Source organism: Sparus aurata, chromosome 5, assembly GCF_900880675.1.
Source record: "Sparus aurata chromosome 5, fSpaAur1.1, whole genome shotgun sequence".
Lineage (NCBI taxonomy): Eukaryota > Metazoa > Chordata > Actinopteri > Spariformes > Sparidae > Sparus > Sparus aurata.
Window position 1 is genome coordinate 29,284,792 of NC_044191.1, and position 27,197 is coordinate 29,311,988.

Below are 27,197 nucleotides of genomic sequence, written 5' to 3' on the forward strand. Positions count from 1 at the left end.
AGGCAATGCAGATCAGCTGAATTGGAAGCTGTAGGTGTGAATGTCTTTGTGCGACAGACTGGCACCCGGTCGAGGTGTAACCTACCCCCAACCCCACGTGTGGCTGGGAGACAATCCAGCCCCCTGCGACACCGAACAGCTCAGCAAATGAATGGATGTTTTTTATCTGTTGTGCAGCAAAATAATTCTGCATTCACCTGATTTTCCCTCCACATTAGCGCATGAGGCTAACTACCCCTCCTTCAACTGCACTTCAACTGTTGCTGGATTAATTGCTGCACCCGGCTGCTCCCCCAGGTGTCAACATGGTCCCCGCTGGTGCTGTCTAATTATTGCAGAAGCTGTGATCTATGCTCAGCATTACTCTCTGTCTAATATGTTCCTGTAAGCTGTCACTACTGCTCACCATGTGCATACAGCTATTCATCTGGATTACTGCTCCATCAGTGGAGGAAACCTACCGTTTCCATATATTCAATCAGTGTAGCCAGTGTTCATTAAATCCCCCAAACGGTTACAATAACTTCTATCTGATCCTCAAATTGTGCTGGCAGCACTAGCGTACAGAGGGTTGTCCTCGCAATGAGGAACCCTTGCCACACTTAGAGTTTCTAAATCCATTCCCTTGGCTTTACTTCCCTTGTCTAGCTGAGACCTGGCAGTAGAGATGGGATTATTCCACCTTGATCAGGCAACCACTCTTGGCTTCTCCTTCCTCCAACAGTCTCACCCTCCAGGCTGCAGGGGCGGTAACGCTGGACAGTCCCACTCTATTCTCAAGGCTTTCACTGTTACCCTTAAATTGTTCACATGCATGCCAATTAATCAATACCTCATAGCCAAACATATTAACATACTTCTCTGTAACTTCTCTAAACTCTTGAACTCTGGCTATTGCATGTCTCTCCATCATTTCCCCATATGTGGTCTTAAACTTGCCTTGGCTTCCTGTGAAGCCATGGCAGAAAAATAAATATCTGTATTCAGACTGTCACCAAACCAACAATGCTCAATCCTTCCAGTTCCACTTGAAAAACAGCTCAAGGACTCTAAGTCTGTAATCTCTTCTGGCTAGAATACTTCACGCGCATCCTCTCTGGACTCCCAGTAAACTCAAAAAGAAATGTCCAACTCTCCCAAAACTCATTTCCCATGTACCTGTGCACGACACCCATCCTCTTCCCGTTACACTCAACAATGGTTCAAAAGCGGAAAAACGTATCCTGCCTGAGTGCACCTTGCACAAAACTTCTGCCATATCTATAAATCAGTCCCTTTGCCTTCTGAAACCGAAATTAAATAATTAATTGGATAAAAAGAATGTGAGATCTACCAGTGTAGCTGATTTATATCCAATATCATAACATAATTCATGTCTTTTCTCTCTTAAATCTTTATTTTAAACCTGGAAAAATATGACCATGAGTCTTAAAGTGGGCAGAATAAATCTGTCACTGATTCAATTTAACATAAAAAACATAATTTATGCCTCCCCCTTTCTCTATCAATGGAACATGGTTTAAAAGCAGGCATAGGTGCAATATTATTATTATAAAGTAATGAGGTGTATATACCAATGGAAGGCTTTTCACAATAATCCCAGATGTTTAGGGGAAAAAATCTACAGATAAGAAATGTATAATATATAAAAGCAAAGAGTTCAAACTTGTAGTTAATCTTCAATTTACAAAACATGTCTGAGACCGAGCTCACTGGGAGGCTGTCGCTACACGGCTGTGAGTTGGCAGGATCAATGTTTGATATTTGCAACTATTGATCCAGTGATATAGTATACTTGTTATATAGTATAATGTTTATGTGATTAACAATAAAAAGTTGTATGTGCATGTTGTGTGTGTGTGTGTGTGTGTGTGTGTGTGTGTGTGTGTGTATGCGTACCGACAGTGGCCAAAGCAGTAAAGTAGAGGGACTTGACAGTTTGAGTTTAACAGGATAGATTGACAGCCTGACAGTGAGGAAAACAATGAAGATTGTCATTATGACAGTGTGGTAAGGACTGTCAGAGTGATACATCATGTGGGAGAGCTCGGGAGTTGTAGCAGTGGTGGTGTTTGTGTGTGAGTGCAGGCATCTTGATCCACACATATAGACAGTGCGTGTGTGTGTGTGTGTGTGTGTGTGTGTTGGGTATGTGTCTGTATGTGAGAGAGCAGTGGGGTTTGTAACACAATGGTGAGTACTGATGGAGCATGAAACTGATGGGAGCCAAAAGTCTTTTCTGTCTGTGTATATATATCAAAGCCCCCCCAGACGCAGCCACACACACAGACACACACACACACACACACACAAGTCCGTCTGATTACAAATAGTCGTACACACCCATGCAATTATGAGCTCATACTGTGGCGAGAACAGACAGACACACACACATACACACACAGACGTTTGCACCAAGCCTTTTTCCCCAACATACACAGCACACACACAACTACACCCCCCCCTTGTCAGTTGGCACAGCTGATAAGCTGCTTTCCCGGTTTCTCATCTTGTTCTGTGTGACAGCCCAGGAGAGCTGAAACAATGCAGGAAATCTGAAACGTTGGGTTGAGGGAGAAAAAGGAGTTATTGGAGAACGAAGGGCGAGGAGAAAAGTGGAGGAGAAGGGAGGCGAAGACAAGAGAAGTCAAAGGAAGGAGAGCAAATAAGTAGGTTTTCCATCAAGTGTCTGCAAGGCTTGATGATAATGTTGCAGCTGCCACCTGTATCATCACACTGACAGCTAGCGACTGCCCTCCTGCACCCACACTCCACTCAAGACGACAGAGCGAAGAGGAGAGAAGAGGAGAGAGACGGAGTTCTCGCGTGTTTCTTTTAAGCAAGATATTTAACACAAGCTGGTCTGGTGGATCCTCTTGATGGCCAAGAGTAAAATAAATGGAAAAATGTGTTTGATTGCAGGGAATCATGTTTTTCTCTTTTCTTTATTCCTGTTGAATCTGGATGAAATGTTTTTCTTTACTTACAGGTCATGTAATCAGCCAATGTCCAAAGCCAAGTTGTTGCTAAACAGAAAATATCAATATATGTATATTTTTTTTATGGCAATCACTTGATCTATGACACCTCAGTCAGTGGTTTGATGTTTAATGCCACATTTTCGTCCTTGTTTAGATCATCTTGCAAAATAGTGACATCTTTGCTAGAACTTTCTGGTTTCCTCCCCGGCTGAACTTGGCCTGCATTCTCATTCTCCATTATGCATCTGTCAGTGTGCCACGGCAGGGAACGCACTGCGTTTAAAGAAAATAAAATTAGCTGATTGGCTGTTGCAGACTCCTAAGACACCTACAATTAATTCCTCCTAATTGAACCCATTTCACATCTCCGCCCCCGCGGTGCCTCTGCTGCGTCAGCACCTCGGTTCATGAAATTACCAAGCACCCGTTTTGTCCCAGCTAAGTGAGCATGTCCTGTGATCTCACATTGTGCAACAGTATGGGCACCATGCATCTTGAATCGGGAAAAACAAACAACCCCCGTTTGGTCAGTTAGCTCCGGAGTGTTTGTGCAGACAATCCAGCAGACAAAGTCGATAGTTTTTAAAGAGGCTATTTATTTGGTAGAAAGTAGTTTCAATGTTCACAGGAATGTCTGTAGAGACACTCTGGTAACACTTGTTGCTATTCAATCCACTGCTAGGGAGCAGCTTTAACATATTTTACAAACATTTAATCAATAAAACCCAAAGTATTTGCACGGATACCACGAGAGGAGGGTTCACATATGTTAGACAGTGGAATATGGGGATTAGGTTACCAAATCCACTTGGTGGAAATACGTATATCCACACTTTGGAACGTTAAGGACAGTATGCCATCTTGAGTAAGTCAATTGCACATTTTTGATAGCACCAGCAAAGTACAAAAGAGAGTAAAAGATAGACTGTGAACAAAACACTGAATCCAAAACCAGCTATCAGAACCCATTTCCAGGAAAATAAATGGATTAATGGGATAAAGATCACATTCTGTGTCTAAGTGAATTGAAACTCACCCCTAAAAACAAACAGTCTATTCCATATTCTTCCATTTATTCATCCTATATATGAGAAATCATAACTTTCTATTTCTTGATATTGTTTTTCTGACTTCAAAGCCAAGTATTGATTCATCCCACAGCACCGAGCTCTCCGAAACTGACAGTTTTATTTTGCTCGCAATTAAACAAGCTTGCGTCCTGGAAACATTTATCGATGAATGGCAGTTAAACACAGTGCAACTGTTTGAGCTGATGAAAGTCGATGACACATTTAACTAGTTTGACTGTTCAGCATCTACACAAAGGTTTTGAAGTCCATTAAGTAGATGCTTGTCAAACAGTTTACTTTAAAAGACAATATGCATGGGCTACTAATTTCACATTGTCTTTGTGAGAGTGGACATAAATAAAGAGAATAATAGTGGTATCAGTGTGCCCTCATTATTTGAGCAGTCCATCACATTATGTGTGTAAAAAGAAATGGCAAAGCATTTAAAGCCACTGACAGCAGATCCAGCTGTGCAGCCGTCACCAGTCGCTGACTGAGAAGGACGACTCAATTCACAAAGTAAGAGTCTACACAATCTCTAGGAGAACGACACAATTAGCACCTTTATTTAGAGCTGCCAAGACTGCCTACACACAAAGACCTGTCAATAACTCTTCAATCATTTATGACAGACGCTCCACAGTGGCATACTGTGTCAAACTGTCCAGAGCAGCCATCCACTGGAACAATTGATTTGCTGAGGCAAGAGAGAGAGTATGCAGTCACACCATGTTGAGCATACATTATTGACTGCAACCATCTTTTTGAGCAGAGATTCATGGTCGAATGTTGTGTGTACACACACAAACTGTGGTTGGGTAAGCTGAGCAGAATTGCCTGGAAAGAACCCAGAATTTTTCCAAATGAGACACATTTTCCAAATGAGGTTGGACTCAGAAAATGAGTTTGCAAAAGTTATTTTGTTCTAATTATGTTTTAATGAACTATTTTTGTTCTGAATAATTGAATCTTTTCTCATGTAAAAGCCACAGAGATCATTAGCCTACATTCTACATTCTATATTGGTATTGTCATTGTTTCTGCACTGTGTCCCATTTTTAGCCCCGTTATCGGCGGATGCATTAAGAGGCAGCATTTTAATCACTGCCCAACGCGTAGCAGTTAGGGTGGCCGCGGACCAACCAACCTCACTGGGAAGATTATCTGCAGAGAGCCACAGCACAGCAGCTGCAAATGCAAATCTGAGCCAAACGAGGGCTGAATAATGTTCCAATACCTGGAAAACATAAATGGTTCTCTATTCAGGCAGCGAGTAAACATTAGACTGTTTATCTGCTGTGTCAAAATGAGTCAAGGTATCACATCCGATTCAGAAATATAACACATCCATTTTTTGGGCGGAAAATTCACAAGTCAAGCAGCTCGGTGAGAGTATTTAAAGAAAAACAACGTTGTGTTAGTTTGTTAATCAAATAATTACTGTGCTCCTGTTATTATATTTGATGTTGCACAAATAAAATTAGGAATGGATATCTCTGACAGACACATGTGAACATCTACAGAGAGAGAAGAGGAGGAAAAGGACTGAGATAAGAAAAAAATATCTCTTCCTACAAGGCCCTGTGGAGTGTGTCTGTCAACTGCCACCTCTGGTATGCATGCTGGGTATGCTACATACGAGCGCCTGTGTGTATATGTGCATGCGTGCATGGCTGTATAGCTCGGGCGCGTTATCAGCATGTGCAGGTGCGTGCATTGGAAAGTGTCACGTCTCATATCTCTGAGCACCCGGGGGCCTTGAAAGTCCGACGCTGACTATCTGCCCGTCTGTCTCCCTCCTTACTTATCAAACGCGAGGAGAAACAGCAGGCGGAGGGAGCACAGGACGAGGAGAGAGGCTGAGGGACAACACAAAGGGAGGACAATGGGGGGCATGAAAGAGAATAGGTTTATGTGCATACAAGAGTATTGATGAAAGAGAGAGCACGGAGGAAAGACAGAGATGGAGAGAAAAAGATTCATTCTATGATTAATTATCCTCACTGTGTCCCTGAGAAGCGCTGAGGAGAGAGAACTGTGGGAACCTGAGGAATACACAAAGACACCGGCTCAATACACACGCATACACAATCGAGCAGCGCCACAAAGACTTATGAAAGTTTGAGCTGCAGTGTTTCTAAAAGTTCATTGAATCCCCCTGAAGTTCTGAAGACAAGGCTAACACACACACACACACACACAACTGAGGTCGAACCGTTTATGATTGCATGAATAAACACTTTAACTTTGCACAGTTTGACTCTTGTTATCTTTCGTAAAAACAAATTAGACCCACATTTGATTTTTGAAGAGATTGCCCAGGAGTTTAAAAAAAAAAAAAAGCTGTAAAAAATTTGGTATGTGAGGACGAAAAAACAGCCGCGAGCAGAAAAAGACAATTTCCTACACTTTACACCAAAATGCAACGCAAACACAGCAAACACCCAGACACACTTCTCTGACAGATAACATTAGATGAGGAAGTCTGGAGGCTCGGCTGGTTGCCTGGCAACCTCGCGTTGACAATGTGATTCCTGCACCCACCAAAATACCCCCCCCCCCCGCATAAGACCTCCATAAAAAAACACAACACGCCAGATATGAGGTGTTTGTTTACTCCTGTTTCCAGACTTTCCGCTAAACCAAACTAATCAAACCGTCTGCTGGTGGTCATGACAGAGGTATTAATAATCTCAAAGCGAATAAGCGCACTTCCTAGAACGCCAGACTATCCCTTTAAATCATCCAAAACTAAAATTCATATGAATATCAGCTGGAAAGGAGCGAAGGGATTTTTCTCTGACTGCAGCTTCAACTTTAACCACCCACACATGAGCGTGCACGGGCAACGAGAGACGCAGCTGAAGAAAACTCTCTACATGGAAACTTTTCCAAATGGACACATGATATCAATGCAAAGTACTGCAGTGTGTGTGTGTGTGTGTGTGTGTGTGCGTGTGTGTGCGTGCGTGTGTGTGTGAGAGAGAGAGAGAAATTCGAGTTGTCTCGCTCTGAGGGCGACAACATGAGAGACCCTGACAATTTCAGATTTCATGTTGTCGCTGAATATTCATTAACAATATTTGTCAGTGAAATATTCCATCTTTGTGCCTGTGTGTGTGTGTGTGTGTGTTTGCGTGTGTGTGTGTGCGCATTTGTCCTACTATCTTGCCTCTAGGCCATCCGGAATGTGCAGATTCCAAAAGAATAGCTCATCAATATTCATGCGAGTTTATGCTTTCATTAATGTTGCAGCAAATTGTCTCAGATCAAACTCACAGCTTGTATCTGCGTCCACACGAGTGTATCTCACAGACAGAGAGACAAAAAAAAAAAATGCGTGTGTGTGTGTTAGAGTGAAAGAGAGGAGGAGAGTTATCAGAGGGGGGATCGAGACGGAGAGAACAAAGAGAGGGCTAGAAACTGCTACAGATGGCCTTATGTTTCCAGCAGATGAAAAGGAGACTTTGAAAAACGAACAGAAAAGATCATACAGATGAGGGGAGAAGGAGAGGGGAAAAAGCGGGGGGGTCAAGAGAAGAAGAAGGAGAAGAGAGGAGAAGAGAGGAGAACAGAGGAGAAGAGAAGAGAAGAGAAGAGAAGAGAAGTTCTAAAGGTATCTGTCCTACTTTGGTTTGACTAATGAACCCAAAGTGTCCTGAATCTGTCCCGAATCACCGGAGGCCCAGTTAGACCACCCGGCGCTGCTGATAGTGTGTGTGTGTGTGTGTGTGTGTGTGTGTGTGTGTGTGTGTGTTTTTCCTCCACCATGTGTGTGTGTCTGAGCCATCATGATGTTTGTCTACTGGATGTGTGCTTGATTTAATATGCTCTCTACTGTACAGTATACTGCAGCTGTGTGTGTGTGTGATCTCGATGCCCCTCGTGTGTTTAATGATCCACTGCGCCTTCTAGTCATCTGGCTACACACCAACGTGTGCAAGTTAGCGACGCACGCACATACATACACATCGCAGGACCATGTATCGTTTGACGTCACATTGCAGCGTGACCTACAAGGGGTAGAATTAAGCCTCGGGTCCAACATACACGCACATCGTTTTTTCGCGGCAAAAATAGCAGGATAATCTAATGTCCAGGGAAAGATTACAAATATACAAACTCAGGGCACACGTTAGGACGAGGGAGTCTTGCTGAGCGATAACACATCCACAGCTGCGAGCTTCCAAATCTCTTATCAGCGTTTATGTGTCCGCGCTCGGCATCCTTTAAATAAACAATCCCCAGCGCCCTGACATGTTTCTGCATGCGTGTGTTCATGCTCCCTAATCTCTATCCTCTCGGCACTCCACGCATGATTAACCATGTTCAAAGAGGACGACTATGAGTTAATGAGAGTCATGTAATTGGCTTTTCATCTGCAAGATGGGGCTACGTAGCACAGCGAGAGAATGGAGTGTTGCATCTCGTGTTTGAAACAAGACGCCAAACTAGCATCGGCGAGAAGGAGACTACTGGTGCTGGCCTAAATCCCAAAGTTTATACAGAGAAGTCAACATCATAAATACACATCATCTTTTACGAGAAGTTAGTGCTGGTCCTTGTTTACAAGAAAAATGGGTCACTTCTTTGAACGATTTGTTGTAAATGGATTTTTAAGTGAACCGTGATGAAGTTTGATTGCAGACATAAGAAAAAAACGCTGCCTAAACAAAGTGTTTGTCACTGCACAAAAACAAATGTGTCTTTGTTGGTTTAATCAGAGAAATGTTTTCGGAGAGACAAAGTTTCTTTGTTATTTCACGATAATAGAAATAAAAATGAACTCGGGATTGAAACGATCAACACCAATTTTTTCCGTTATCTGTTAAGGATTTCATCGTGTATCGAGTCTGATCTCAGCAAGTAGAGGTCAATCAGCGGAAAAATACTTTGAAAACTGTCGTCATATCTTAGTTCTCATTTTTCCTGATCGACTGAAAATGAACTAATTAACGGAATTTAATGCTGTGAAGTCTCTGTGGGTGACCAGCATCTCAACTTTTAATCAAACGCAATCTTTAACAATTTAAGCATATCCAGGATGTTCTTTAGGCTGCACAGTGTTACAAAAGGAATATCAATTATATGCTGTATGTTAACTTTAATTAATGGAGAGCGAGCAGCAGTGAATAGAAATACTTTCTATGTTCTTATTCGGTTCAGCAGCTGGAGGAGAAACTGGCTTTAGCTGGTTTTAGCAATAATAGAAAATGTGTCTTCTTCTGAGTCGGACTGCTGTCTTTCTTCATGTGGATTCAATGTACTTTTAGCATGTGTTTCCGACCAACTCAAGCACACCTGTTTTGATCAGCTCTGTCTTTTTCGGTACAAGGACATGACAGGCTTGATTTTAAATGTATGGAGCCTATATTTTCCACCCCCTTAATGTCCTCTATACTTGTCTTTCTGTGCTAATATGTTAGTCCCATGGCCTTTTCTCGCATCCTCGCCTTCGAAACTGGAGCTAATTGCTTTTCTTAATCGCTCGGAGCACGGTTTATTGTGTGTCCCCATGTGTTTTTGATTGTAAGGCTGTGCACATGTGCAGCTGCACACTGATATGATAACTGTAACTTGTGTACGAGGCTGTTGTTCTCGTTTTGTGTTTTCCATCAACATGCTATTTGATGGCACTCTAAAGCCTCATTGTGATTTATTTAGCTGCTTGCAAATAGAGTGGGGATATATAATTTTTGTTTTTGCGCTTCTAATTCTTGCAAAATTATTGAATGGAACTCTTGGGGATGTCTGTGGGATAGAGAAGAACAAGGAGGATGGTAATATAAATAGTTTTTTTTTTTCGATTTGAACAACTCTTTAGGGTAATATCAAATCTGTTACTGCACTTAATGGACCAGCGTGCATGTTTTTCACAACAGAATCAGGATAATAACACCCGAACCTTGGCACAAACATGTCAGACTGAGGCATGAAGTATTAATGTGAAAAAAAAATATCATCATGGAGGGAAAAATGGGAGACAGAAACCGAGGCGACGGGTGGCAAGACAATGAAATCTGACATCATGTCACAGTGGAAAGAATAAAAAGTATTAATAAAACAAAACAAAGTTTCAAAATACATTTTTAAAATAACAAAAAAAATGGATTGTGGTTCCAAGCAGTATGTAGAGCAGTGTAGAGCTCTGATATGGGCCTCTCCTCAAAGGCAAATGGCCTTTCATCTCTGACTGCAGAATCTCTCAAGCACTTCTACGCACACACACACACACACATGCAGTGCCTATAAAAAGTATCCATCCCCTTTGGACTCCTGCATGCGGTAATGTTTACAAAACTGAATTACAGAAGAAATAATTAGGCTTATTTAATGAAATATTATTTTGTGTGGTGAAAAAAGAGCATCTAAATTAAGAACAAATAAAGCACAAATAATTCTTCTCTTTACTGTGACACAAACAGTCGTCTTTCTCTGCCCGTTCAAGGCGAGGTTGGAGCCGAGCCATGCAGGAAATCCTGTGTTGTCAGCAAACTCCGTGATAAATGATAAATGTCAAATTTTTTCACCAGGTAACAAGTACAAAAAAGCTAACGGGAGTGAGGGAGATGTCAATCAAGCACCGTCTGTGTAGACCCACGCAGTAATTAGCTTTAATAAACAAAATCACCTGTGTGTGTTTGTGTGTGTGTGTGTGTGTGTGTGTGTGTGTGTGTGTGTGTCGCAGGGATGAGCACAAATTAAAAAATATGCTTTTAAAAATCTCAGTTATGGCAGCAGCAGGCATTTTGCTGCATAACACCACTTAATATCTGTCAGTTACTCCTGTCAGTCATCATTCCGTCAGTCTCACATAAATACAAACACAGTCACCAACACGCTCACCATCCGTTTCAGTCTCCCTGTCCCGTTTCTCTGATGACGATCGAAAGACGGGGGTGTAACGATACATCGATCCAAGTCGATGTATTTGTGCAATGATCAACGATCCAGCAGCATGCAAAGTGAAAAAGATTCACATCACCTCCGTCGTTAAGATAGGCCTTTGAAATTCTCATAGCTCGTCCTTGATATCGTTTCCATCCATGCCCACATCCTTTCTAAACGCTGCTTTTCCCTATTAAAAGAATAGATAGTTTTCCATTGAAATGTCTGGAACCATTGATAATAATATTTTCACTGAGGAGTTCAGTAATAAAATTGTCCAATCATATTTTCTTGCTTTTTGGGAGTTGATATAAATGTAACTGAGTGTGGTCAATGGGCGTAAGATATCGTTTCATATCCACTGCAGCCCCCTGTATCGATGCCAAATGTTATATTGATACTACACTTCCAGTTTTCACCCTATATGAATTCATAAACACTCACATCCTGCATACAGCACCTCAAGGTAGGAACGTTCTGATCCGATCATGATCCATGTAATTCAATATTGAGCTCCTGCTGATACAAGTTCTGATCTGATATATTTTCCAACACAATAAAGCTGCACAGGGTATGCATTACAATGAGAAAGTCTTTTCCAATTCAGATATTTTTGAGCATTAAAGAAAATGCAGCCCACTTCACAGTTTTCAGAAGTTCAGCAAGTGCTTTGTGTTGCACAGTGTCTGTGCTGAGAAACCTTTCCGCTGTTTTGAAGAAAGGTTTGAAAAGGTTCTGAGTAGCCTTTGTCCAGCCCCAGCAGCACGTGTCAGTAGCAGTCCATTGGAGGGGTGGAAGAATAGAGGTTTGTTTCTCCACTTACGGAAGATGGCGTCTTTTTAGCTAAACTCGTCTACTGCGGAGAGTCTGAGTCTTTTGATACGTACAGATCCTGATGATTCTGAAGATCCATCTTCAGGACGGGGAGCTGATCAAACGCACGAAAAGGGACAAAATATCTGACGAGAAAGAAAAATAATTTTTGCACACGCCACACAGCTGTTTCGATTAATTTTGTTGTTGCACGTAAACACTCGACCCTCTTAATCCCATCCAATGTATGAGTTGACAATGTCAATTGGAATAATTTTAATCCGGGAAGTAATATTGTCGATGTAAACACTGCTACTGACTGAAAGAGAGTTAACTGGACCTCTTTACCTCAAATCAAACACACACAGTTCACTTGTTAGATATGCTGCTACTACCTCTTAAGAACTCAAATCTCCACAACATAAGGATGAAAAGATTCAAGTCTTGCAATCTGTCAGGACTGTGTCGCTCTCCAAGGTGCTGATCCGGCTGCTCCTGCTAGCACGCAAGTCCACCTATCATGTGTGCACATGCAGAGTTGTCTTAGTTGTTTCAGCGCTGCAGATTGACTGTCGCCAAATGAGATTAGCTAGATAGCCTTGTTGGCTGTAGTGTTTTTTTGTTTTGCCAAGATGATAGATTGCTCTAGTGGTCCTCAAGCCTCCTCACTTGCTGAACTGCACTTGGGTCCTCACTGCATTCTTATAAACAGGCTGCAGTGAGGCTGAAGCCTGTCTCAGTATAATGCAGAAGCCTGAAAAATCTCTTGACACATCCATCATGTGGCTACCACTCAAAGCCCACTCATACTTCCACCGCTGGGTGATTTAGAGTCTCAACTGACAAGCACATCTTTGGACTATGGGAATAAGTCCCGCAGTGCACTGAGAAAGTATCAGAGCCAACATTTTAAGTGATATAACTACATCCAATTAACACTGAATCATTCAGGAAACTGTGAAGTCGTGTAATGGCACATCCTGTGCCTTCTACAATTATCGGGGCTTTTATAAGCCACACACAAAAAAAAGTGCCTTCCGGTGCCTTCTGGAGTTCAGTATTTCGGAGGGACTTCGGGTCAAACGCCCTGGAGAAATTTACAAGCAGTGTATGCTTACGCTAAGGGGAGTCCAATTTCCTTTCCGTTGGTGCCCATGGCAACTCGGAACATTTCTGTCTCTGTCCCAATTCGCCCGCTCCTTCGAAATATGTGTCCTAAATTCACTTCCTTCCTGACAAAGCGCTGCTCTAAATTACCTACGCCACTCTTGTCTTATTTCTCACAAACACACCCTTCTGCTACTCAAGAGTTAGTAGGTGTGTAACCTCTTTGCAGGCTCATGTCTTTTTGAGTTTTTTAAAATATCTGAAACAGACATGCACTGCAATGTGTGGTCAGTAACATATGATCAGCTGTCCACTTTACCACTTGTGATTAATGTAAAAATTGTTACGATTGTTCTCATTCTACAAATACGCCACCGTTAGGGTACCTTTGAGTATGTAGTTCATTTCTTTATTTCTTCATTAAGAGAGGGGCTAGAAGTCAGATGACTGAGAGGCCAACCTTGTTAGACTGGGGCTGTAAATTAGTTCATGTAGGTCCCAAAAGAACTTTCCCTGACTTCTGTGCAATGTTAAGGGGAGGCATTTCAAAATAAAGGTTAAAATAGTCTGTGACCGAGCCGCAGTGGACTGTCTGACTTACCAAAGAAGACTGTGAGAATAACCAGTCCTGTACGTTCACTATATTTTCTTCTTCTTCTGCTCAAACTTATCCTTTCAAACTTCAACTCTGTTACACAAGTTGTTTTTTTCCCCCCCAACTGCCGATTACATCCACTTTATATCTGAACTGCGATTTCATGAGCAAAACCGTTTAAAACGTTATTTAGGGTGCACACGCATATGCATATAGACTCGACATAATCGAGAGTTTGCCACCCACGACAGAGCTTTTTAAAAAAAAAAAAAAGCATTAATAGCTCAAAGGTGTGATAGCTGTTTCCATCTTTAGATAAAAAGAACTTGATCTCTACTGATACCGAAGTGGAAATTTGGTCATTATTAATTAAGGCAGTGAATGATGATAACAGCAAAAGCAAATACCATTTAACATGGAGGTTATCTGGCAGACAGGGTTGTTTTCTTTTTGTTTAAGAATATCAATGTTGATCTGACCTTTTGAATTTTTTTTCCATCCATTATCTAACAATGAAAAACTCATTAATGCTGTTGAGGCCCATTTAGTAGACAGCTTAATGAACTTGTCTAAGAGACCCGCTAATGCAATGAGAACCAAAAAAAAAAAAAACGAGTGCACTGACTCGCTGTGTGTGTGTTTTGCATCACTTCAGAGTCACATGAAACAAACCAAGGCCATAAAGAGGAAATCATTAATACTTTCCCATGCATATCTAAAAAAAAACGTTGACAAATCATAAGTACTGATCAAGAGCTGTTTTTTGTCCTACTGATGATTATTGAGGCGTCAATATGCAAGGTTTTTTATTCAAAACAACAGAAGGTTCTCAGCCAATCCAATCCAAGAGTATAAACCAATTAATGAGTCATTTCACAAATAAAAACATTCTCATGGGAAGTCGGGTCATCTCCAGCCGTGTTTGTGGAGATGAAATTAGGTATTTTAAGCTCTACCGTGACTCGGGCAGATCAATGTAGCTTTTTGCAAGCTACAGTAAAAGAGGCTAACCGTGAAGAGATTAAAGCAAATAATTAAAGCAAAACTACTTGTCCTGATTGACTGATTCCTCAATCTGTCCATTTGCTCCAACCATGCATACAGTAAGTTTACATTAACACTTTGATAAAGTATAAGAACATACAATAAGACTGATCAGGGGGACATAGAAGGGTCAAGTCGGCTTCTTCTCTAACCAGAAACAGAACTGTGGCATGTTTAGTAATCTTACACAGAGTTGCACCAGTACTACACACTTAATCTTTCCACCCACCTCAAGCCTCCCCCTCAAACTGTCACAAAGAGTTTCAAAAAGCAGTAAGACAGAATTAAAAACAAACCTCATGTTGTGTTTTGAGAGAAAAATAGCTTCACATCAGTTATTCAACTATGGCAACCATCAGTTTATAACTACACGATAAAAATACACGATAGGGGATGTTTTAGCATCCAATATATTGGGATAATGTATTTTTGTGGTACTTTTGATGCACTAGCCATAAAATACCAAATAATGCATATGCATACAGCCCCTTAGAAACCAAATGTTTACTCTGCATGCCACATAAATGCAATACATATATATACACACACACACACACACACAAACAGGTAAAGATGCCGAGAATAATCTCCATATAGAAAATAAAATACTGTCTTACTTCTCTCCATCTCTCCCACCCTCTCTCTCGCTCTTGCACTCTATTTCACGATTCTGTCTTTTCCCCCATTTTGTCTCCCCTGTGTGTGTGCCACTGTCTCTCACTCAAATGTCACACTCTTTCATGTCCTCCCTTTCAAGACATTTAAATCCATATATTCCACAAATCCTAGTTATTCCACAAATAAGCGAGTATGTGGGCGAGTTTGCGGTGGAGTGTGTGGATGAGTAGGAGGCCAATTGAGGCAGTGGTTGAGTTGGGCTGGTGGAGTTTGGGTAGCTGCAGATTTGGCTTGTGGGCGCAATGTCCTTGTCCTTAAATAAAAATGGCAAGGCAAGTTGTCCACAACAGTACACTGTAACTTTGAGAGGCATCAACACAGACTTACTGTGGATATTGAAGGATTTTCAACCTTTTCAACTTGATTTTCATACCATGATGAAATGCATTGAGCTAAATATGTACATTATGAAATGTATACTATACATAGAGTAAAAATACTGTAGGGAAGCAACTTATGAATGTTTTCTTTTTATATTAGTGTGACAACTACTTTGCCAATTAAATGCAATATCCAAAAAGAATCATGATGTCACAATTTCTCAGAGCACAAGTTGGCATCTTGAAATTTCAGAGGAGAACGCCAAAGCCGTTGACATACTTTTGGTTATTAGCAGGAAATCTTCACATTTGAGAACCTGGAACACTGCATAGTGACTCAAGTAATTGAATAACTTTTTTGTCTACTGTTGTGCAGGAGAAAAAAAAGTAAAACTACAACCAATGTTGTTAAAGCAAATCGCTCATTACACATGCAAACACAGACATTACTTTCAACGAGTACATTTGAGTGCATGTGTAAAGGCTTCAAACTGAACCAAAGCCAAAGGAAAAAAAGGAAAAAAGTGAAAATGTGTAACAGCACAATGGGTTCCCTGACTGACAGATCAAAGGTGTCTGATAGCTAACCTGTCTGTGCCTCCTATCCACCCCTCAATCCCTCCTCTCGACATGACCCTGCTCATAAACGACAGCCTGTCGATCTTTTTATCCGACTCTTGTACGAATCCATCCATCATTCCCCTTTGCCTCACCCTAATTAATACCCTTTGCCTACCTGCTCTGCTCTCTCCCTCTCACTCATCCATTCATCCATCCATCCATCCAACAATCCATCCATCCATCTATCCATCCATCCATCCATCCATCCCCCTTGCTGGCCTGCCCAGGTCATTACCCACTGTGATGATGGTTTTGTTGCTCTAATTAGCCTAATTATAGTTGTCAGTTATAACCTGGCCCTCTGCAGGGACCTTGTGATCCTACTGTGACTCTATCCGACCTTGGCCGTTGAGTGCGCGAATCTGTGTGTGTGATACCTCTGCACCCATGGCTGACCTCAACGCTGCACTACACACACATTGTCCTTTCCTTCACTCCAGCATTTCTTTTATTCTATGTATTTCAGCTTATTTAATTTGTTTTGCTTTTGTTTATTTCTTCATTCTTTTCAACAATGCTTATTTTTCTACGTCCAACTGGGTTTGCCACTTCTAAAAGTAGTTCTTGGTCTACGTTGTTTTTGTCTGACATTTTAGATACTCTCAATCTTTTTTTGGCTTATTCTTGGATGGATTAATTCACTCAATTCTATAAAGGACTTTAAGGAAGTGTAACGCACCCACTGCCTGCTATGGTGAAGGTCATTAGCTCTTGAGTAGCAATAGGAGTGAACAGCTTATTGAAAGTAAAAACTGGCTGTCTTAATGGATATCTAATATGGGTCATTAAATTATTCTGTTCTTCTTCACTTGGTAAAATTTAGCAAATGTGTGCAGCAAGCTGCATTCACTTCTTAGACTGCCAGAAAGGTCAACAAAACAAAACTTTAGCTAAAAATGATCACTGAGGAAGGAAGACATGGTGTTACTTTCATGACTAATAAATTTAGCTTGCCTATCTGTTTGGTATTATAAAGTGAGCAGAGAGGCTTCATGCACACGAAACAGCACCAGACGGGGTGCTGGTAGTTTGGTTATAATTAGGTTTTTGACTTTGCACTGAGATCATCCCACTCTGCACCTGGTCTGCTCTGTGGTGGAAATGTGCAGAAAATCATATAATATTGCTGAAAAGGAAAAGAGTTGTTGGTATTCTCCAACCAGTAGACATAATTAGATTAGATTAAAGTTTAATGCAATGAGGGAATGACAGTCATTTAGTCCTCCGGGCTTTCAGGCTGTTTAAAAGCTTTTCCCTTCAATCTTAAAGCCCTTTGATGGCAGCACTACACATGATAAACCTTTGTTTTGACATTTGGTTAAATGCACAAAAAAAATGTGGCTGCAAAATGGCCATAGGAACATCTCTAATTGTGAAAACATCTAACTTGTAATTTGTTATTTTCCCAGTTAATGCTTTGCTTTGTTGTAGATGCATTAGGATGCATTAGACAAACAGATACACATTAGACATTTTTTTTTCTGTCAGTCAGTTTGTTTATTCTGCTGTGCCGTATATTCCCACACTGCATCTCTACACTTCTTACACTAGGATATTACTTTCCTTCTTGCAGACGACAATTTGTATATTGTTGTCCTTTGGTGAGGTATTTTTTCTCCAGCGCAGCAGCTATTTAAAAGGTATGAGACGATTAATGTGACTGGCCGAGGAGACAATAGTTAATCATCTCACCCCTCTGATTTACGGCGCATTCTGCTAGATGCTGTCCTGAGCTTTGGCGCACAGGGCACTGCATCTTTATGAACAAAAAATAACAAATACACTTAGATACGCCCTCGGTGACCTTGTGTGCACATGACTCTGCACTTTGTGCTTGCTCTCTTAAAATAATTCAACCCTTCTGATTCTTTTTTCAAGCCTGAATGTTAAACCCTGAATTCCAATTTCTGTCCGGACAATTTCCAACTGGTCATCCATGACGTTTTTTTTTTCTACTCTTTATTCTTTTTATTCCACGTGCTTCGTTCAAAAGTAGCCATTAACAGGCAGTATTTGCACTAATCCTTCCGGCTACATGCCTTAATTATGATCAATGAAATGCTTTACAACTTCATACTGGCTCAGTGCAGTATGTGTCTGTGAGGGAATTTATGTCTGCCGTGCTCTTTTATGATGATGTATGTGATGTGTATATGTGATTTGTACATGTAGCTGTATGGGCGTGAGAGCAGGGCCCCATTTATACACTGAATCAATCTTTATGAGACGATTCCTGTCCAAATGTCTGACATCTCTCCCTGTTTTTTTTTTTTCTCTTGCATTTCTATTCTCTTTCATTCTGCCTTTTAATTTTCACTCACACTGCCTCAAACCCCCTGCAACCACCCACCGTCTCTCGATGTCTAAGTCTGGCCCTCCCTTGTTCTTGCGCTCTGCGTGCCTTCATCTTCAGACCCCCTCCTCCTCCTCCCATCCCCTCTCTCCCAGGCATCTTTCTGTTTTCATGAAACAGATGTCCCTTCATTAATAAAGACCTGGTCTAACACAGTAATGAAGGAATGAGCCGGCGTGCACAAAGGAGAGACGGAGAGGAAGTCTACAGAAAGATAATATTTAACATGCATGTGTGAGTGCTATGCTCCTAACCCGCTCCCCTTTTCCTCGCCGTGGGCAAACACACCAACATGAAGACACATTGGCTGGCAAGCTAAACAAGACACTTCATTTCCATAATGGTTTATCTCTATTTAAATTTTGTATGAACTATCTGGCTGTTACAAAATGTTACCAAAGCATTTCCTGTGAGCTAAACAAAACATAAACCAGGGAATTGTTGTTCCAAAGCAGGAGTATATAATGTGCAATGCCAAAATGCCCGAAATAAACACCTCCACAAGAATGTCCAGAAGTGGAACAAATAATCAAATAAAAGACAGCTGAGGCTGGCGCACAGCATGAATCCCTCATGCAAAGGAACGTGTACTCCAGCTAAAGGAAGTGCTTGGTTAGTTTCAAGGACAGTTTAAGTAGCTTCCTGTTGTGCGCTAAGGATGATCTCATGTCCTTTCCCCCCCGAGACCCCCACACGCTGAGCAGCACCAGCTGCTCTCCCATTCTCAGACACCGACACAAACTCTTCTCACACATGGATACCAATCAACATCTTCAATCTGCCGATACAGCCGACGCTTGATGACAACGCATACAGGTGCACAACTTTCACTAACATCCATGAAATGAATCTGCTTAAAGCTCCAAGCGCCGGCTGCTAATACTGGAGACGGATCAATCAATCATTTATTTTTTCATTCAGAGGGAATCAATCAAACCCGTGAAGTGAAAAGAAGAGGCAGGTGGACGTTGGGGGTCAGGGGGGAGTGAGGGTTTTTATTCGAGGGCAACGGCACTTCACAATGTGTGCTGTCGGTTTTTATCTCCCTCTGATCCTCTCTAATTCTAAAGGACAGAATCGAATGCCCCCGCTCTAATTTCAAAGAGCGACTTACTGGCTTTGTTGTCATCTGAAAGCTGGCTACAATTGTGTTTGCCGGTCCACATTGTTCCGCTGCTTTGTTTTTAGTTTTTTTCTGAATTTGTCACATTCAGTCAGTGACGCCAGTCCGTGCAGATGCATAGCTGTATTCATTCAACCCCATCAAATGACAACATTGCTCCATATAGTCTTCAACCTTGTTATGATCCTGAGCTCAAGGTAACCTACAAAATGTATTTCATTTTTGTTATACTGTACTATTGTCTGGGTGAAGACTTTATTCTGATCAGCTGCAGGGTGTCAATTACTTCCTTATAAACAGACACCTATGGAACTGAGTAACCATGGCAACAGGTACGCAGTCAAAGCCCCCGTTTACTAGAAGTAAAGTTGCCAAGTCGTATCCAAGATTCCTCCTACGGGAGAAAACATCCACCTCCTTGGATGGTAATGATTGTTTCAGCTTTAAGTCCCGCAGGCGTTGCTGTGAAAAAAAAAAAAAAGCCTTAGATTTGGATCGCAAAAACGAAAATAAAAATGAATGGTCTTTTTGTTCAATGGCGAGATAAGATTAGATTGAAAGAACAACCTATGTGAAGCATATGTTTCCTGTGGCCGTAGCCTTACAGATACGAAAGAGACAATGCCCTTCGAGGTGTCCATAATCAAGAATTATCAGACTCCGTGGAGGCAACCGTCCTGTTGTTCATTAATTCCAGACAATAGACACCTCGTCTGAGCATTATCCCTTACATATCTGTAAGGCTGTGGGCTACAGGCAACACTGATTGCGCAATTATTTCAATCTAATGACCCCCTTCCCAATAATCCTGTCGACAGGTCTGCTCTCAGTAGTGAAATATTTCCACCAGAGGCAGATTCATGCAGCTGCAAAGCGATTACGCTAACAATCCTCCACGCTTTTCTCCATTAGACCATTTTGCCCGGCCTTGTTCTGTGTCAATTTAAAAACAAAATCAGACTCACCCTGACAATTTATTTCAATACAAGCTAATGTACAAAGAGGACACTGTTATCTGCCTGAGCTCATTGTCGAACACTGTAAAACTACTAAATGACAAATGCTGAACTAAAGCTACCATTTAACAAGCTGTCACTGCTTTATACAGAAGTCCCAACAGTGTGATCTCTATTACAAAAACACTGTCTTCAGCCCAAACATCATTAAATAGATGTTACAGGGGCTGAGTCACACTAAGAGGAGAACAAAGATAGCGTGGAGCAACACCACAACAGTATACCAACAGCCGGAAGGAACAAAACATAATCTTTCTGATCCATTAATGTGTTCAGGTACATCTGGTACACATATCAACGCTGGTTAATGCGGAAAGTTCAACAACAAAAATGGATTCAGACAAAGTAACACATTTGACTTGGGATGAGATATGACACCAAGGTTTGCCAATGGGGCAGCGCAATCACACGGATGCAAATAGACTGCCATCACTCAAAGTGGCCAACCTGTGGCTTCACTCAGTGTGAATTACTCGTGGACAGGTTGTTAGGACATGCAAATCACTGCCGAGTCATAGTGATTGATTTCTACAGATCAAAAAGAGAATGGTGATCGACAGACAACAAATAAATGCTGATTGGGAACGAACAGGAAAGGATGAGTGCTGATTATTATGGTTATTTTGAGTACATAAACTGGGAAAAATAATTTTTCACAATCCATTTGAAGGGACAGTCGACGACGCTCGTGTCTGAGTTAATAAATCTTTCTGGAAATCTTTATGAACTGGAAAAAATGACTCTTTTGAATTGAGTTGGGTTAGTGTGGAAGAGAGATTGAGACTACAAATCGGGACCTGAAATTGAAAGAAAAGCTATTTTATCATTTTATAGCAACCCACTTAAATTATTCCTCAAGTCAATGAGAGATTTAAAAAAAAAAAAGGGGTCTCAATAGTCTAAAGTGGCTTTTTTGCTCTAATCCATCACTGTCGTCTTTTTCCGTATCCTCACACATGAAGTTAGACCACACAGATGGAATCTGATTTCCATCTTTAAGAGGGGGGGGGGGAAGGAGAGGAGAGGAGACTTGGCAGGGATGAGAGAGCCACTTGAGAGCACTGAGACCTACATAGAATTAGATTGCTTTGGAATACACCCATGAGGTCACATTTACCATAACGAAGGTAAATCAAATGTTCAGCTGTCTTGATTGGAGAGAGAAACAGGCTAAGCAATGAATGGTTAGATAAATGATGGATAGGTGGCAGATGGCACATACAAACCTGGGCCAGTTGTGAGCTTATCCCTTCCTAGAGGGCGAACAGACCATTACGTAGTCTATGGCCTGCCAGACTACATCAATCAATTACAAAAATTAATGTAACGCTAAAAGAAGAGCAATATATTCATATGCAGTTCATACCTTGTTTCTATGAGAGTGCCCTTGATATAAAACATAGCATATATATGGCTGGAACATTGGGAGAAAAAAAAAAACACTCTCTGACCCAGGTTTGTAGTTCGACCCAACTCAAGACAGCCCATACCTGTTTCAATCCTCCGTCATACCATGCTGCTTACTGCTTCCGGACAAGGAGGTAGACACGCATGGATGAAAAAGACATGAGAGAAGACACAAGAGAGATGGCGCAGTGAGATGAGTGAGGTGGAACATGAGCATGGAATACACACAAGTGAATACAAACACATGGAATGGACACAGATCGGGAGGCGCGCCAAGGAGAGCGTACATTGACGGGACATCAGAGGCTTCACACCGAATCAGCTAAGACATATGTAAGCATTTAGAAAAACAGCACTAACACGGACAAACAGACAAACAAACAGAGACTCACAAAGAAGCAAAGCATGCAGAGTCTCAAAAGAGTGTTCAACAGAATAAGTGTACTTGAAGTTGTTTATGATTTTCAGAGCCAACGTCATGAAGAGATTACATTAGGAAGAGAGTCATTAGGAATCTGTGTGATCTGTAAGTGCGCCTGACACATATAGCTACAAAAGGAAATATGGCAGGCTAAGGAAAATGAAAATGCAGTATGTTAGGAAGGTCTACCTCAGTAAGATAAATGTGCGTCGTTACCCTCTAACTTTCAGAACACACACACACACACATCCACTCAGAGAGAACATGCATAAATTGTACTTTATTCCCACAACAAACACACACAAAAAAAAAATGCAACGGTGGTAATTCATAAAACTCGACAGGGCATGAAAACTGTAGGGTTTACGAAGAAGCAATGGCGATCCGAGAGGGGAAGTGAGGAAGAAGAGTGAAGACAGAGCGAAAGAGCAGCCGCGAACGGAAGCAGCACTTGGGGAGGTAGCCAAGACAGTAGGAGGTCTGGAAAAGGGACAGAGGGGAATGGTGGCGGATGAGAGGAGGATCAAAGACCAGGGCGACAGGATAAGGAGCGGAGATGCCAATTTAGGATTGCTGGAAATGGCCTCATATTCTATCTATAGGTGATGAGACATACTCAGTAATGTAGTCTGTTCAGCAATAATTGATGGTGTAAATTTAGGCATGTATTGTGGAAAATAAGAGTGCGTGGTACACGCTGCATGTAGCGATGGACAGCTTCCAAACCAGCCAACCAGACTGCAGCTGCCGTCCTGCACAAAGGAGCTAGCTTAAGTATTTTTAGAGCAAGGCTAAACTTTAAAAAGGCAGACTTTCAGTGGACAAGATTACATCCTGCGGCATTTGAAGGAGAGTACTTCTCACCTCATTCCTATTTGTCATTCTCGCTGTCTGTGTGAACAAAAGCTGTTGCCACCACTTATTCTGGGAGGGAAGTCAAACTTTGCTTCCTGTCACGCTAAAACACCATTTGCAACAGAAATGTTTTTGCTCTTTTTGTGGTTGCAGAAATCAACAGGGGTGATACATTTTAATGATTTCCTTTTTTGTTTTTGCTCTTGTTAAAAACGCACAGATTAAGTTAGAGGATTAAAAATGTCTCGTCAATTTACATATAAAATTGACCCTTTTTTTCATGAAGCTGTTTTATTCGAGGGTCAACCCCTTCATAATCACACCCTTTGTAAATGCTCAAAAAGCGAGGCATCCTTTGCCATTTGCTGATGTTCTGCTTCAGTCTAAGAAGAGGATTATGCAGAGGACATGAAAGTGCGGCCGTTTCATTGTTGCACTCACTTCATTAATACGTCTTGATCTGTAAACTATTCAGTGAGGATGCAAATCCATTTTGAATTAATCACTCAAGGCGAAAGCAAGGAAGGTTGCACGGAGGGCAGACAGAAAATATGGCAAACCATTAACTTACATTACATAACTTTCATATAGTGATGAGCACATTGTGACCGTTATCAAACGACGGAACGTGATGTATAAGCAGGACACGACTTGCTTTGACGAAAACAAATCTGTGAGTGAAAATAAGCAAGGAGCGAGGGAGGGAGAGAGAAGGGGAGAGGAGGATCCCTCTTGACGCCGAGTTAAAATGTTAATCTGGTCTCGACCTTTCGGAACATATCTAAAGAGGCTGAGAGCTGGCAGACGTGCACACACACAATCACACACGCGCCTGCTGCAATCAGGCTCCGAGCCCCTAATTATGTTAACCCGCTACTCAAATAAATTAATATCTGACCGCAGATATGGTGTTTGGTAATGAAAGCTGGGGAGCTGGGAGGGAGCAGGAGGGAGAGAGAAAAAATGATGGAGAGTTAAAAAAAAAGGACAGAGGGGAAAGAGAAACAGGTGGGAGAGAGAGGGGGGACGGAGAGTCTGAGAAGAGGAGGAGAGGGAGCCAAGAAGCAGAAAAGGACCTCTCTTCATTCATTATCGATAAGAGCAGTTATAGGTCAGCAGCACGACACACGCGGCTGTGCAGGAGTACATGCGTGCTGTGGCGCAGATTGTGCGTACACACTCGAGCGCACACGTCACTGCGCTATTGCTTTCATTGCACCTTTCACCCGTTACCCCGGTATTTCACTTCTCTCTTCTGTCCTCCATTCTTTATCCACCGTCATCCACACCCTCTTTTCCATCGACATGACTTTATATCGATCGCTTTGTCACTTTTCGTTTCCTCAACTTGAGTCCTTTCCCTTTCCTCTCTTTCCCTTCCTTTTTAACTCCATCATAAGACCTCCACGCGTAAAACTGAAGAAAGATCTCACCGTTGCGGTTTTGCAGCAGCTGCTGAACTTTGCTCAAACTACCACCGAACTTAAGATCTGTGGACACTGAAGCTCCAGACTCACTTCTTTAGTCCTTGTAATGTCTCGCCGGTCTTGTATGGTGTCCGTACCATCAACAGATGTTGTTTATTGGAGCTTAAACTATTTATCTTCTTCCTCAGTCCCCCTTGGTAATTTTTTATCCGTCCTTCATTTCCTTTGTCCTTGACTTGACTGCTTCTCCGAGTTTTCTTTACTTCCTTCCCCTCTCCCCCATCCTCCCATCCTGTCCTGTTCCTTTACCCTCTCTGTCACTCTTTCTCCTGGCCTTCTCAAAACCTTTCCTCATCTCTCTGTTTTCATCATGTCCTCCTTCTCTCCCCACCTCCTGTCCTTCTGTCCCCCTTCCCCGCCCACGCCGGTGTACCCAGTGTCATTGTTCAGATAATTATTTATTAACGTGTTTATGCCGCCACCGTCCCTGTCTGTTGCTGCCATCTGTGCCCAGTTAGGTGCCCGCCTCCCTGTGCTGTTCTGCCCTGCCCGCGGGGGAGAGAGCCATACACGGGGGCACAGATCAGAGACTCCCACACACAAACGCATGCACGCTCTCTCCTTCTCTGTTCTTATTTCTTTGACACACAAACCCACACTCAAACACCTTCTGCTGACAGGGCCCCTCTCTCCCCCTGCGCTGCCCCTGGGGCTAGGTGGGGTTAGCCGGGATGAGAGGCACGCAGCAGTGGCCACCACAGTCCCTTCTGTCCTCTCCTGTTCTCTCGTGTTTGCTTTGTTCTCTTCTGTCAGCACTACGTATAGACGGAGGAGGTGGTCGGAGGAGTGGTGTTACCTTGATAAAGTTATTTAGAGGGCACGGAAAGAAGGTTCCTTTAAGGGCCAACTAACCGCGGATTGCCTGCGACTGCTACATCAAGATTTAAAGGCCATATAAGTGAAGTTTGCTTCTTTATCGAGTGTGTTGAAAATAGACTTTCCCCCCTAATGCTCAAGCTTCACCGAGCTCATGATACAAGCGGAGCTCTTATTGAAACAAGGTGCAGTGGGAAGCTGTATACAGCTTGTTAAAGCCCGGACTATCTGTAAGCATTTGGAAAGAAACGTTGCCTCCACCTAAACAAATCCAGATTTGTGTTTAAAGCAGCAACTAATTCAGAATGTGTAACATGCTACTGCAAACCCGAGCCCAATCCTGAAGGATTTAGGCATCTGACTGAGTGCCATGCTCACCATGTTGCGATATGACAGAGGGAGGAGGTGGTGGGGGGGAGGACAAAGAGAGAGGAGAGAAAACACAGGGAGAGACAAAGGAGGAAACAAGGACGTGGAGGAAGACAGGAAGATAGAGGGGGACAGAGAAAGCCTGTGGGAGCGCAGGAGGATTGTGATCATGCATCCTGGATCTCAATAAGTAAACAGAACAAATATCCTCCATCTCTTCTCCTCCTAGTCCGCTCTTCTCACAAGCCATTCCAAGTCCCCTGCCGTCCGTTCCCTCATCGTGATCTCTATCTGCTGGCTTCTTCACTTCTTGGCAGTCCGTCTCTCTCTCTCATCTCCTCCGCTCCCCCCTCGGCAGCTTTCTTTCATCCCCTCGTTTTTTTGCTCCATTTCTCCCCGCAATTCTCCAGCTCTCGCACTTCGCTCACCATCAAGTTCTTCTTCTTCGGTACGTCGCTGCGTTCGTCTGACCAACCTTCCCTCTCCTTATCATTGTGTTTTTCTGTGAGTACACACAAGTCTACCGTTCTCTCCTTGAGTAGAAGACAAGGAGGTGGGCTGGCTGAGGAGGTGGTCTTGGTGGCCTCTATCAAGACGCGGAGAGGAGCGAGGAGTGTGGGTACTTCCTCGGGGAGAGTGCCTCATTAGTGTGAATGGTACACAGGAGAGCATGTAGAGACAGTGTGTATATGCCTCTGTTTGAGTGCCTCTGTCTATAATTAGGAGTCACAGCGAGTAGCACTGTGGATCAGAGTTAGATAAGTGCCCTGGCAGCTAGCCAGCGTTGGAGCTAGCCTCACGCATGCACACTCACACACACACACACACACACACACACACACACACACCCACACACACACCCACACACAGACAGCTCCCACCTCTGAGGTTCTTGTATGGCACTGCAGTGTGGTTGTTGGGAATCATTTGGCTTCCGCTTCCTCTGAAAAGCACCACCTGCAGATGGCAGGGGCCACTTGGATGTATCCAATATTACCTTGACGATATTTGTCCCTAGCTGGAAGCCACATCCACGGATGCACACACCCCCACACCTGTACTTTCTCATCTGCCCGTCCAAAGCAGGCAACAAGGGAACCACAATGGGTACCCGAAATAGAGGATCAAAGACATGATGTAGCCACATACACACACACACACTGAAACCCGCCAAACAGGAAGTCGTTCTCACCCTCATATCACCCCAGAAGGGACAACTCCACACAAAACACA

The 27,197-nt window shown here is 42.5% G+C and overlaps 1 protein-coding gene across 6 annotated transcripts in view; it reads right to left on the reverse strand.

The window, feature by feature from the left end:
* The window catches only part of ccser1 (coiled-coil serine-rich protein 1), a 120,691-nt gene that overhangs the window by 15,502 nt on the left and 77,992 nt on the right, over window positions 1-27,197 (reverse strand). For 2 of the 6 annotated variants that reach the window (XM_030417434.1, XM_030417437.1), the window contains one exon: window positions 22,100-22,132. The exons of 2 other annotated variants lie outside the window; for them this stretch is intronic. In XM_030417434.1, coding sequence (XP_030273294.1) covers window positions 22,116-22,132 — 17 coding nt within the window. In that variant the 3' untranslated portion in view covers window positions 22,100-22,115. Of the gene's footprint in view, window positions 1-19,445; window positions 20,056-22,099; window positions 22,133-27,197 lie in introns of those variants that run through there. 2 more of the 6 variants (XM_030417436.1, XM_030417433.1) reach the window with 2 other exon arrangements.